At 50.0% G+C, this 13,883-nt stretch overlaps 1 protein-coding gene across 1 annotated transcript in view; it reads right to left on the minus strand.

Moving 5' to 3' along the window:
* Positions 1-12,868, minus strand: part of Rspo4 (R-spondin 4) — a 33,092-nt gene extending 20,224 nt beyond the window's left edge. Inside the window, exon 1 of the mRNA XM_051194218.1 lies at positions 12,624-12,868. Within this exon, the coding sequence (XP_051050175.1) occupies positions 12,624-12,789 (166 nt within the window). The 5' untranslated portion in view covers positions 12,790-12,868. The remainder of the gene's footprint in view (positions 1-12,623) is intronic.
* Positions 12,869-13,883: the final 1,015 nt, after the last annotated feature.

Here is a 13,883-nt window from a genome sequence, read left to right on the forward strand (position 1 = left end):
ATATGTATGTACAAAAGACTCAGTCCCCTAACCAGAGGTAGGTGAACCTTTGGGGGGCAGGGTATAATGGGAGGCCCACAGGTTATTGGGGAACATGCTTGGCCGCCATCCTTCTCTCCAACTTCTCCACTGTGAACAGTTTTCCTACCATGGGCTTCTCCACCATCGCTGCCCAGTACCTCATTGGGGCCTCCCTACACTAGTAAAAGAAAAAAAAAATCAAAACATACAAAATATTTCTGTGACCTATTGGATAGGCAGCTGAAAAAGACCAGTAGCATCTGCCACTCCATGAGAGGAGGTAGCCCTGCTGTCTCCAGCACAGTAGGCAACAAACATTTTACTGAGTAGAGGGTCCCCAGTGATGGATGGGATCTCTTTTTAGAGGCACACAGCCAATCCTTGGAATTCAGGATCTGAATGTGTGTCTGTCTCTCTGGCTACCTTGTTCTCTCCATCTGGACATGGGCATAGCCCCTGACTCAGAGGCCAGCCTATTGGGGCTGACAAAAGATGGGGCTCTGCCACTGCTAATGACACATAACTAACCCTCACCTGGCCCTGGAACTGAGGCTCTTAGTCAGGCTGGCTCAGTGGAAGATGCGGAAGACAGAAGTAGGAATGCAAGGTTCTGGGTCCAATCAACCTGCTCTCAGATCTCAGATCTCAGATCCCCACTATACAGCTGCCGACCTCAGTGTGTGCATGTGAAGAATGGGCCAGTCACATGCGATGTCTACAAAGAACTTACTGAAGTTGTCTTGCCCAGGTTCTGTATTAAAAATGTTAAGAAAAAATAACAACACCTGTGGACAGAACATGCAGGGACTTTTTCTTGTTCCATAAACAATATAACATAACTATTTACAAAGTTACAATGTATGTGGCCTTGTTATAATACTTTTCAATTGCTGTGACAAAACACCACGACCAAGGCAAATTAAAAGACAAAGCTGGGTGGTAATGTTTGTAATGCCAGCACTCGGGAGGCAAAGGCAGATAGATCTCCATGAGTTTGAGGACATCCTGGTCTAGAGGGTGAGTTCTAGGTCAGCCAGTACTACACAGAGAAACCTTGTCTGGAAAAAAAAAATCATGTAACTTTTGGCTCATGGTTCCAGAGGGTTAAGTCCATGACCATCATGGCAAGGAACATGGCAGGAGGTGGGCAGGGATGGCATGGGAACAGTAGCAGAGAGCTTACTTAGGTTTTGATCCACAAGCATGAGACAGAGGGAGTTAACTAGGAATGGTGTGGGCTTTCTAAAATCTCTAAGCCTCCAAACCTCCAAACCCCATGACACACCTCCTCCAACAAGGCCACACCTCCTAATCCTTCCCAAATAGTTCCACCAACTCCGGATAAAGCATTTAAATATATGAGCCTATGGGGCATTCTCATTTGAACCACCATACATGCCCATATGCTGTGTTATACAAGGGGCTTAATACCTGCGACTGGGCGTCTTGAGGTGGTGGAGTACCAAGGGATGATTGCTTTGTGTCAAATACTGTCCAAGGCACAGGGAGACCTCAGTGGACAAGATACTCACTAGACAACATGGAAACAGTGGAAGTTTCCATCCTCAAGGGAGTGGGACTCCAAAGCCTCTCTGCAATACACATTCTTGGTAGAGGGACCAGCAAGTCAAAGGTCCTCAGGCTGGAGAGATCAGAGGGCAGTGACTAAGTGAGGAGGAGTGGGGACTGAGGCTGAGGGTGGAGACCCCAGATCCCAGGGTGCACTCACTGTAGTTGATTGTCCAAGTTCTGCATTAAATACATTTTTAAAAATACCTGTTGACAGAATAGGCAGGGGATTTTTCTTGTTATTCCCTACACAACACAGCAGAACCTACTTACAAACAGCTAATTTGTATGTGGCCTTGTATGTGACCTCCAGGTCATATGCTTGGATGGTGCTAAGTTTTATGGATTCAGGCTGGGAGGTGACTGGAGGGGGATGCTCAGGTAGGTAATGCCATCCCAAGTGCCTTACCCCTTTCCCCATGCTGAGGGACTTTTTCTTGTTATTCCCTAAACAACACAGCATAGCTATTTACAGTTAAATTGTATGTAGCCTTGTATATGACCTCAAGGTTATAAGCTAGGATCATTTTAATTTTCCAGGATTCTAGCTGGGAAGTCGCTGGAGGGGCATGAACAAGTGGGTCCGCCATCCACAGGTGCTGAGGAGAAGGGGCAGGAGACACAGTACAGGGAGGGAGGCTGAAAGTCCTGGCAGAGGCATGGTGGTCCTTCAGGGCAAGCCTGGTACCTGGGAGAAACAGGAGACTCAGAGAAGAGGAACCATCAAGTTTGTGTGTGTCAAAAGAATTAAAATGTAGATGGCTGTGCCCACAGATTACAGGTCCTTTACCTTCTGTTCTTGGTTTCAAAGGGACCTTGTCATGAAAATTAATTGTACTGACTAGTTTTATATGAACTGACACAAGCTAAAGTCATCTGAATGGAGAGAGTCTCAATAAAAAAAAAAATGCCCCCAATAAAAGGCTTTAGGCAAGCCTGTAGAGTATTTTCTTAATTAGTGATTGATGGGGGAGGGTCCAGCCCATGGTGGGTTGATGGCCCTGGGTTCTATGAGAAGGCAGACTGAGAAAGCCATAGAGAGAAAGCCAGTAAGCAGCTCCCCTCCATGGTCTCTGCATCAGCTCCTGCCTCTGGGTTCCTACCCTGCTTGAGTTCCTGTCCTGACTTGTTTAGATAACCAGCTAACTGATAAGGAAGCATAAGCCAAATAAACCATTTCCTCTCCAACTTGATTTTTGGTCAAGGTGTTTCATCACAGCAATAGAAGCTCTAACTAAGACACTCATGGCTGTCCCTCTTGAAACCTCTACCCATGCCCCAGCCACATCTGCTCCTTCCAATCATGGATTTGAGTCATGTCTTTGTGTCTGCTACTGCCTCCTGATTACTGTGCTGCTGGGACCAAGTCTTAGTTCTGTGTTTTCACTAGTGATGGTTTTGAAGCAGACTACATATCCTCTGTCCTCAAGCTTAGGACTGATACCAAGGCCCTCTCTAGGCTTCCTTAGTCAGTTTCAAAGGTAATACACTGCAGTGACATCTGGCTAGGCCAAGCCCTAGGGAGGCCCTGTGCTCCCTACCACAACCCTATGGTGTGAGGGCTAGGCATGCCCTATTTGCACGGATGAGAGAAGCTCCTGGTGGCAAGGGCTGGCCAAGAGTGCACAGTGAAGAGCTGTGGGATGCAGACTGGAGGGGAAGATTCAGCCTCTCCCTGTCCATTTCTGCCTGGTGGTCCTCTAAAAGCTGGGATCTGCTACTGAAAAAAACACTGTCACAGGGCCCAAGGTCCCCAAAGGTAGACCCCACACTGTGTGCAATGAGCAGGTGTTATGGCAGCCAAGCCAAGACAGGAAGTGGGGAGAGGCCATGGGGACCAGTTTCTGGGTATCTTTGATCTGGAATTGTTTGCATGTGAGGACAAGAGCCTAGCAACAATCTCCAGACCATCTAAAGTCTGCTTTGCAAAACAAATGTCCTGAGTGTGCCTTCATTTTGGATGCAGGAGAAGAAGACATCTTCACATTGGGGCCACCTAACCAAAGGCAAGCTGCTAGTTGGGGATGCCCCTCCTCTTGGGGGAGGGCTGCCACTTAAGCTAAGGTGACCTGTCTCTAGAGGCAGAGGAGGGACACACACAGGAACACCTACATTCTTGAGACCTGGCAGCACCCTGATGATCAGTGGAGAGAGCTTAAGGGAAGGCGAGCCATGAGCGTGGCCTCTGGATCACATCTCTGTAATTTCTACAGGGCCTTTCAGAAAGCTCTTCCTAAGACCAAACCCAGCTCAGGCGCATAAGGCAGGATAATCCTGTCCCTCCCAAAAAACATAAAAAGAAAAATTTAAATGTACCTATAAGATACTTTTAAATCAATACAAATTAAAACAGAATTAGTGAATTCGACTATGGCATCACCATGCCACGTGGTGACTGCTTTCCACACAACTGATGAACTGATGAGACATATGGACAAGCTCCAAGAGACTCTTCAATGTTAGAGCAAGATGGGTCAGTAAGCAGGTGGCACTGGGGAGCCCACAAAACTGGCAGGAAAAGTCAGGAAGCCCAGTAAAAGGAGGAACAAAATTAAATTGGAAAACCAAAACACATTTTAATTAAAACACACACTAAAATGGGGCTGGGGACATCGCTCAGTCAGTGAATTGCTTGGGCACAAGGATCTGAGTTCGACTCTCTGGCACCCATATAAAAATGCTGGGTGTGGTGTCGGAGACAGGCCGATCCTTGGGGCTCACTAACTACCCACCTTATCCTACAAAACAGCAAGTTCCAGGTTCCAGTGAGATACTGTCTGCTAAGGTTGGCCTCTGGCCTCCACATGTATGTACGCATCTCCCCACAAACATCCATACCCATGTACACATACAAACACAAAATCCCTAAAATACAATAATGAATATCCATAAACAATTCTAAAATAAAATGGTATTTAAAAAACAAATTTAAAATAGTCAGATAAAATTAGAACCTAAAGTGTAACAATAAAAAAAAAATCACTTGCCAAATACATTTCAATACATTACTTTTAAATGAATGAATGAATGTCACAGATTTAAGATAACATTAATGCTTAAATCAAGATCTGAAATTCAAAAATAGTGGCTGGAGAGATGGCTTGGTGCTTAAGAGCCCTGGTTGCTCTTTCAGGACCTGGGTTTGATTCCCAGCACCCACAAGGCAGAGCAGCTCTCAACCACCTGTAACTGTAGTTCTAGGGGATGGGCGCCCTCTTCCGGCCTCTGCAAGCATCAGGCATACATGTGGGGCACAGACAGATGTAGACAAAACACTCACACAGAGAACACAAAAGATAAGTCAAACAGACTTTTAAGAGGAAATATTAAAATCCAAGAGATTTTTAGCAATTTAAAAAATAACGACAAGAAAATATAGTCAGCACAACAAAACAAAGGCCAGGTTTTGTAGACACCGTGGCTGATGTGTGTGAGTTCAGGAGCTAAGTGGCTCAAAGGCCGACTGCCTATGGTGTCAGCTTATTGCACATGGAGGGCATGGTATCAGATCCTGATGGCTTCACTCGGGAACACACAGCTTGTCACTCGTGGGTACATGGTGAGCCCTGAAGCTAGCTAGTGTGCATCACCATACTCACTATCACCCTCTCAGGCCACTACACAGGGGAGTGCAGATGACAGAGGGTGGCTCACCAGGCCACACCACACAGCACCAGGCAGCAGTTTTATCTGCAGAACCTGGGTTCCTCAAAGCTACCTCTTCTGGACTCACCACATCTGCTTAAGATCTTCAGCTGGTATTAGGACCATGCGTGACATTAGTTTTGAGCATTCCAGCAGTGACCTTCAGGACACTGTACAGTCAGAGGCTATCACTGGCCCCACTGTCCTGACAGACGGCAGTGACATCGGGAGAATGTCTGTATGAGAGCTGGGATGAGAGCCCAGGCATGTTTCAGCTCTGTCACAGGTCCCTGCCTGGGGTCTGATGCTCACACTCCTGTGTGTTAGAGTGTTCTATCCTCATTTCAAGGCTGTTCTGTGAACCCGCTAACAGAGGCACAGAGGAAGCGTGACCAGCGTGTGATACCAAGAGCAGCAGCACCCATGCCCACATTGCCACTGGCCCCAGGGCACACCTGAACTCACCAGACAGCTATACCACTCACCAACGCCAGAGCCCCGAGTTCCCGACATCGACGGTAGGGAAGGTGGATGCTTTGGAAACAGGGGTGGCTCCCTGACGGGGGATATCCTTCTGTATCCTGTGAATATATGTTCTCTTTTTGATGATCCTGATTGGTCAGTAGCCAGGCAGGAAGTATATATAGGTGTGGCTACCAGACTAGGAGAATTGTGGGAAGAGAAACCCAGAGAGCCACCAGGGAGATGCCAGGTAGCCGCCAAAGGAGTAATATGCTGGAACATTACAGGTAAGTCAGTCTCGTGGCAGGCAATAAATAGTTTAATAGAAACGGGTTAATAATGAAGAGAGAACTAGCCAATAAGAAGCCTGAGCCATCGGCCAAACAGTTTATAATTAACATAAGCATCTGTGTGTCTATTTGGAACTAAAACTACATCTCCCCCCATCTACAACTCCCCCCATGTGGTCAGGGTCCCAGATATGGCTTGATTCCCTCTTGCATTGTTAATGTACAGCCCCTTCTGAAACAGGCATCAGAGCCTCCCCATGAGCCATGAAGTGGGGCGTGAGCCCTACAAGAAATCAGTCCAGGGTATGGAAGTGGCCCAGCACCCAAGAGAACAGGTCTCCAGCCAGAGGCCAGGCAGCGCCATGGGATCTGGCACAGGGCACGTGACCTGGGTTAGGAAAGAAGGCCTGGGCCCCCAGAGACCTGTCTGGGACATCCCATCTCTCCCTGTCGGTGTGTGGCCTTGGCTAGCTGATGCCCTGTCCCTACCCCTGGAACACAGAGGTCTGTAGGACCAAGCCACCCCAGGAGCCATATTGTGGGTGGGCCTTCAGAGGCCTGGTATTCTGGCATTGGGCCTGAGCTCAGTCATCAATTTTGTGGGTTCAAACCCCAGCTTTCAAAGCTTACTTTGTCAAGCTATTGTGTTGGGACATGAAATTGCTAGTATTTGGCTGCTCTCAATGTACAAAAATGGCAGCCACATATGCTTCAATCAGGGTTTCTGTCTTAATTCTGTTTACTGCTCTGTGGAATGTGGGTAACTCTGTCTCCACGAGTGGCTGTGAGGCCACTGTGCCCTCTAGGTACCAGGACCAGGCAGTATTTGGACCTTAGCTATGTGTCCTGGGACAAGTTACCTAACCTCTGTGGGTCACATATTTTCTTCTTTCTATAACAGGTATAATAATACAATATCCACCTCACAGCTCTAAGGGATGTGAGCATTCCTGGGTCTCTCAGAAGCTGGGTGGTCCCTTCAATGTAGGTCACTGAACAGCCTTGTAGAGGCCTTGAGAGGGAACCATGTCTTTAAAGGCAGAATGCAATGAAGAGGATCATTGATTGAAGGATTTGAAATTGCCATTTCTGTAGGTCAAAAAAAAAAAAAAAATTGGGCAGTCCCTCAAGGAAAGCGAGGAGGGATTTGTGATTTTGGTGAAACACATGTGCAGATTGTATGGAGAGAACTGGGTGGGGGGCCTGTCTAGGAGTTACCATGCTAGACAATCTGACACCTCGACAGCACCCACAACCATGGCTCTGGATGGGTGACTAGCCCTGAAGTCATGACAGCTTTAATACAGGCAAGTGGGATTTGCTCCTGTGGGTTTGGGAACCAGAAAGACCCAGGTCTCTCTCTCTCTCTCTCTCTCTCTCTCTCTCTCTCTCTCTCTCTCTCTCACCCCACACACACAAACATATGCTGTGTGACTCAGTCCCCTTAGCTGTGTTCCTGTGTACAGGGAGTGAGGCAGAGGGGAGGAACTGTATCTACCAGACAGGGCTAGGCTGAAGGCCAGTGTAAAGAGTCGATGATGGTCTGTCACACCACTGCTCTGGGGTATCTAACGCAGGAAGACCCTCAGGGCCCAGACAGATGAGTCCAGCCTTCTAGAGGCCAGCATTCAAGTGTGCTGGGAAGGAGATGGCACCAGCCTCAGGGCAAGAAGAAGCAAAAGACCCGGAGAGCTGCTCATGGGCATGCGCGTAGGTGTTCCCTGGAGGGGGTGTAGCTATACATCAGACTTTCCAAGTTTATATGCCCGGTCATGTGGCCCAGTGGGTCTTGGGCTCCTCTTGGGAAAATAGGGACCCTCCTATCTTCATAAGGTCGTGCATCTTACATCTGTCCTGTATCAGGCCAGCTTGGGAAGGGCTAGGTACCTCAGACAGGCACAGCTGGGGGAATGGCATGCATGCTCTGATAATGGGAAGGACACACTTTTGGAGGCTGCTGAGATGCCCCCATGGATGAAGCACTTGCTGTGCAGGTCTGGAGACCTGGGTTCAGGTCTGTAGAGCCCATGAAAAGCCAGGCAGGTGTGATGGCTCACTTGTAATCCCAGCACTCTGGAGGCAGAGGCAGGAGGATTGTCCAGGCAAGCTAGCTAGCTGGACTAGTCAGAATCACAAGCCCCAGGTTCAGTGAGAGACTGTCTCGATAAATAGAGAGCCATCAAGCAAGAGACCTGACATCAACTTCAGGCCTTCACACTTGTGCACACACATGTGAGTGTGCACATATGTAAACATGCACACAACATAGGCATGAACACCGCATGCATGCACCCAAACAAGAAAATATAGTCTATATTAACATTCACACGGTACACACACTCACATGAGCACACATACTACATATGTGCAATGCCACATATTGCATGCATGCTCACACATCTGTGCACACTGCATCACTACACTTCTCAACAGTTTAGCACTCTGACACTTTCTACAGAGAGTATGGTATGCCACAGCCTCTGTGTGTGTGATCCCGGGTGGTTCACAACATCTAGAATATTTATTCTAGCTCTTTAAAGAAACAACCTCCAACTCCATTCTACTTTCTTCTACCCTGTTCTGTTCCCTTCTGTCCTGTCCTATTCCATACTATTCCATTAAAAAAACGCTGACTGTAACTTACTTAGTTGACTGCTGCCTGCCAAGGGCTCAGGTCTCAGGGTGAACTCCCCTCATAAGGGACAGCAAACCTCTTACATGTGTTGCTCAAGCTCAGCAATGTCTCCTCTTAGAGACTGAGTCCCTAAGCCATGTCCCTTCTTGGAGTCCCCAGTTAAGACTGGAGCAATGGCCAGCCTGCCTATCAAGGCTGGACTGAAGAGCACTGGGGGCCCAGCTATGGCATTGTCCCTGATGGGCTTTTTATAACATCAGTGACAGTGCAGTGCCCATCCATGCTGTCCTCAGGACCCAGTAAAGTGTGGCCAGGGGAGCTCAGCAAATATGGTATCCCCAGATCCCTCCATAACCTAACACTGGCACTGTCCACAGGAGGATTCCCATCTTCTCCCCACCATGTGGTCCATGAAGGGGCCAGGCTCTGTCTCCTCCTGCAGGTCACCACATTGCTGCCACTGTTTGATGGCCGGATAAGGCTCCTCCTAGACATGACCCTCAGTCCCAGCAGAGTTCCTTGCCTGATCCAGGCACAGGCTGTGGTGCCTAAGCTATGGTTCTGTGCCCCAACTAAGCTGCTGGGAGTCCTCTATAGGCCACTGCCCCATCCACTGCGTTGCCTAAGAAATGGGTATGCCACAAGGCACGGAAGAGGAAGTGGGGGCCATGGTCAGCCCTCCCTCTGTGGTCTCTGCATCCCTGGTGTCTGGGAATGGGGAGGGTGTCTGGATGGCTTCCCAGGGCCATGGCAGGATAAGTGGAAAGCACCACCCTTTGTACGCAGGCTGACTTTAGAGTGGCTGAGGATGGATAGACCAGGTGTGGAGCTCAGGATCAGCTTACCTGTCTGCCCTGTGTGCAGGCTCTGCTTCCCAGACTTAACTAGCTGCTGTTTTACCAAGATACCCAGGTCTCAGAGCAGGATTCACCCACATCATCCCTCAGCATCTGTCGAGGCATCACCTTGCTCTGCCCCAAGGGAACTGGCTTCCCTTTCTGGATCATGCCAATGTCCATCTGAGCCTGGCTCCATCTGTATACTATCTTGCAGGCAATGCATTGTGTTCTGCACCCAGCCACTGTGTGAACTATAGATAAGAGGTCCAGGTGGCTTGTGTGAATCCCTTCCGTCTGTCACTTGCCTACCCAGGTGTTGACCCCCACTCTGGATCTGCATCCAGGGCCAGTACTGCCATCCAGGCTCCACACACATTATTCCTTGCACCCACCATGGTAAATCAAATGGGCTCTGGGTAACAAGATCATGGGGAAGTCAATGCTCAGGAGGTACCCTCTGCCCTTAGAGGCCTTCCCTCTGGGGTGGTGGTAAATCTTTCCTGCAGGTTCAGTGGCTCTCACTTCACAGATGAGGGGACCATATATCAGAGAACGTGTGTGGCCTGCCCAAGCTTTCATGCCCAGGGCAGGAGAGAATGGAGGGTTTGGACTCCAGCCTCATCTCCATCTCTATAGGAAGCTCCAGATCTGTGAACAGGGACACAATGTAGAGTCCCTCATTTTGGTCCACTGCCCCACTGCCAGGCACACCAGTTCATTTCAAGAGAAATGTCCCCATCTGGTTCTAATTCGTTTATACTTAATTAATCGAAGTGTTTTGTAAGAGACACTTGAGGTCCAAGAACCCCTTTCAAGCCTCTCCTTTCATTCTGTTTTGTAGAAATAGAAAAATTAGGTTTCATCAAAAACCAGTGATGCCACTGGAGCCAGCCAAGCCCAGGTCCATGAGAAGCGGACCCCAAGGGAGGAGGCATAGACCAGGCAAGACTGGGGCAAGCAGGTCCTTCCCCATGGCTGGATACCGGATACTGGGCCTAAGACTGAGGTCAAGGGCAGGATGTGGAAAAGGAGGCTCAGGAAAGCAGGGAAGGGTAAGCCTCCACTGGCTTGGCTGTCTCAGTTTAGCATCCCCACAGCTTCTGATGCAACCTGGTGGGGAGGATGCTCTGTAACACTACATGAATAGATGAGTGAGTGAGCGAGGCACTACCAGTGTCCAAGCATCTAAAGAACACATTCTCTTGCCAAAGTCAGATTAGAGAATCAAAGTTGGTAAAACCCTGGGGACAATATGCATAACCTTCCAACCCATGTCTGAGAAATGGTCTGTCTATCCCCTCTGCACCACCTCTTCCTGGGCTCTGATAAACCCCACAGCCAAGAACTGCCAAAACCTACATTTGCCAAACTTACTTGGCCATGATAACTGTGACTGCCTTGCAGAACAGGTTCTAGGATTGTGTAGCCTCCACCTCTGTGCTAATGGGGAAACTGAGGTTGTGGGCTAATCCAGTTCACAGGACCTCATAACACTCTATCATCTTAGATATGAGATGCTAAGGTATGATCTTAAGATCTGAGCCTGCTTATCTGCTGTACAGCATTAGACAAGTCAATTCCCCTCTCTGAAATATTTTCCTCTCTAGAAAGTAACACCTCTCCCTGCATTCACTGGGCTCATGTAAGTACCTAATGATGCAACAGACAAGAAACTGGGATGATTAATGGTGACAAGGACTAGGAGGTGCTGGTATAGGCAGCCAACCCTCTATCTCTACCACTTCATCATAGCTATGATCCTCCTGATGAAGGAGACTGAAGTGTAGCTTTCCCATTTTAAAGATAAGCTGGTGAAAAGGAAAGGATTTTAAAAAAGTGTTTCAGAATGGCAAAACATCTTGGAGGACCAATGTGAAGGATCTCACACAGGTAAACCACAAGTCCCAAGTGCCTCCCCCAAAGTCACTCAGCTGGAGTCTTCAAAGGAGGGACGTGCATCTAGATAAGCTGACTCCAGTGCCTGGGCTTTGGGCACACAAAGGAAACCCTTCAGGACCCCCAAGTCCCTGTAGCCCACCCGAGGTCCACCTGCCTCTCTATTCTTTGTCCAACTCCCTTAGGGACTGGACCCCTAGGCCATGACCTGAAATTCCACCTCATAACTACTTTCTCACAGCCCCTCTGTGCACCCTGCTCCCTTACAGGAGCTACAGCATCCATGTAAGGCTTTCCACACAGATGAACTAGAAGCCCCAAGGGCAAGACCACTCTCACTCTCTTCCATTCAGTATTCTTGGAGCCAGACTCTCAGCCAGAGAGAGCAGATCAGAGCTTCTACCTGCCTGTGAGACCACTCAACAAAGCAAGCTGCATGAATTTTGGGTTCCTTCTCTACAGAGTGAGCCAGCCACTCTGTCATTATGGTGTCATAGGGATGTGAGGAGGCAGTGTGTGGCAGACTCTTGGCACTGTGGTCAGTCTTTGGCTGTTGATTCACAGACAGGCACTGAGGGTCCTAGGACCAGCCCCATTCAGGTATAGGGCTTGCTGGTCCTCTTGTTCTCCCTGACAGCACAGGGTCTGCCAAGGGGCAGTCCCAAACTCACCTCCCAAAGACATCTGACTGTGGTACTGAGGAACTGCAGCACAGGACCCCAAAGACAATGTTTTCAGGGCCCGGGCACAGTTCGAGTCTCAGGTTCAGGTTCCCTAGTGGCTCCAAGAGGTCCCAAAGGGGGAAAAAAATCCCTAGAGAGGACAGATTTCTTCCAGGTCATCCAGAAGAGATCACCAGACACCCAGATCACTTCTGGGGGATGACAGCTGGCGTCAAGGGCTGTGACAGAGCTTCATGCAGGCCATGGAGCCATTGCTCTTGACATGACCCTCTGGCCCAGTGAAGAAGCTTGGGTTGGCTTCTAAGCCTTAGTTCTGTCTCCCAGTGCCTTGGTCCCAAGGATGGCTCCTTGGGCTTTTTGTTTCTGTAGAGTTACCCTTGGGACATGCAGGGAGGCTGGGGTCAGTGAGATCGACCACTAGTCCCTTCCTTCCCTTTTGGTACTCCCTAGGTCCAGGTTGCTCGACAGTCCCCTGTGCTGACCCTGAGTCAATAACCCAGACGTCGGGCACCAGACAGCCCGCTAGACTATCACAAGTCTGCCATGCAGCGCCTACCCCACCACAGTCCGGCCACATCTGTACCTTGCTTCTTCCTCCGGTGCAGGGAGAGCATATCCACCGTGTGGGCGACGAGCAGCAGCAGGCAGAGTGGCGCCCGCATTTGGGCAGCCTGGTGCCCCTGGCGTCCAGGCACCCCGACGGCCCGGCAGCCGCTGTGCGGGGACGACTCGTGGCACGCGTTGCGCATCCGCGGGTGGCTGGTCGCTGCTGGTCGCTGCAGCCACCGGGGACCCGCCGTGCGCCCAGGGCGCGGTGGGTCGAGTGAGGGCGTCAGCTACTGCCGCGCGGCTGGGGCTGGGAGGAGCTGGCGGCTGGGCGGTGCTTAACCCTCGGGGATGGGGGGGCTTCCAGCCCCACACAACCCCACGCCCCACGCACGTGCACAGGCCGACTGCAGGTACAGACACACACACACGTGCACATGTGCACACGTACAAGCAGTACTGGACACCCACCCGTTCAGACCCTCCTGCAGCACCCTCCCTCTGCCACTTCAGGTCTCCCCACCTCCTGCCCCCAGGACCCTCCTGGCTTGTTTTCTGTTCCACTGTTGGTCCCCTGGCTGCCTCACCTCCAACACTCCACTCTTGCCAAGAGCTAGGCCCCTCTCTGGAGCACTGTCCACACCTGGTTCTGGTGTCTGGCCCTGTCCATCTATTGGCTCTGGGGTGGGGTGGGGGGATCCAGAGTGGTTCCTGCTGCAGCTTTGGGGAGCCCCAATTATGTCCAGAATCTCATAAATTTGTTTAAGAAAGGGGCCTAGGACCTGGAGTGTGCCTTATCTCCAGGATTAGTCTTTAACTGTTGGAGTGCCAATTTGCTCCTCCAATAGACCAGCACCCTGCTGCCTCCTGTGACCCTGTGAACCAAGCCACAGCAAGGTGAAGCTGCCACAGAGACATCTGAAACCCATGAGCTTGGCTTTCTGCTGAACACTTTACGTGAGCTAACAGCTTCTGAACAACTAACTTTCTATTTTGACTAACTGCATCTTCCAAAGGAGAAGGATCAGAGAGAGCAAATGATTTGCCCAAAACTGCACAGCAAGTCAGTAGCCTTCCAGCCACTTCTCATCACACAGTCCCATCACAGAGGTGACCGAGAGAGCCTTGGAGGCCTCAGGACAATCAGGCTTCCTATTTGCTATTTGCTAGAAAGAGGTCCGAGGCTAGTTGCCTCACCCCTACCCCCCAACCCATGTGCACATGCCTGCCTCTGGCTAGCTACATGTAAACACTGTAGTTCTCTGCCAGGGCTCTCTGATTCTGGTGTCTCCGACTT

This window comes from Phodopus roborovskii, unplaced genomic scaffold (genome assembly GCF_943737965.1).
Source record: "Phodopus roborovskii unplaced genomic scaffold, PHOROB, whole genome shotgun sequence".
In the NCBI taxonomy this organism is placed as follows: domain Eukaryota; kingdom Metazoa; phylum Chordata; class Mammalia; order Rodentia; family Cricetidae; genus Phodopus; species Phodopus roborovskii.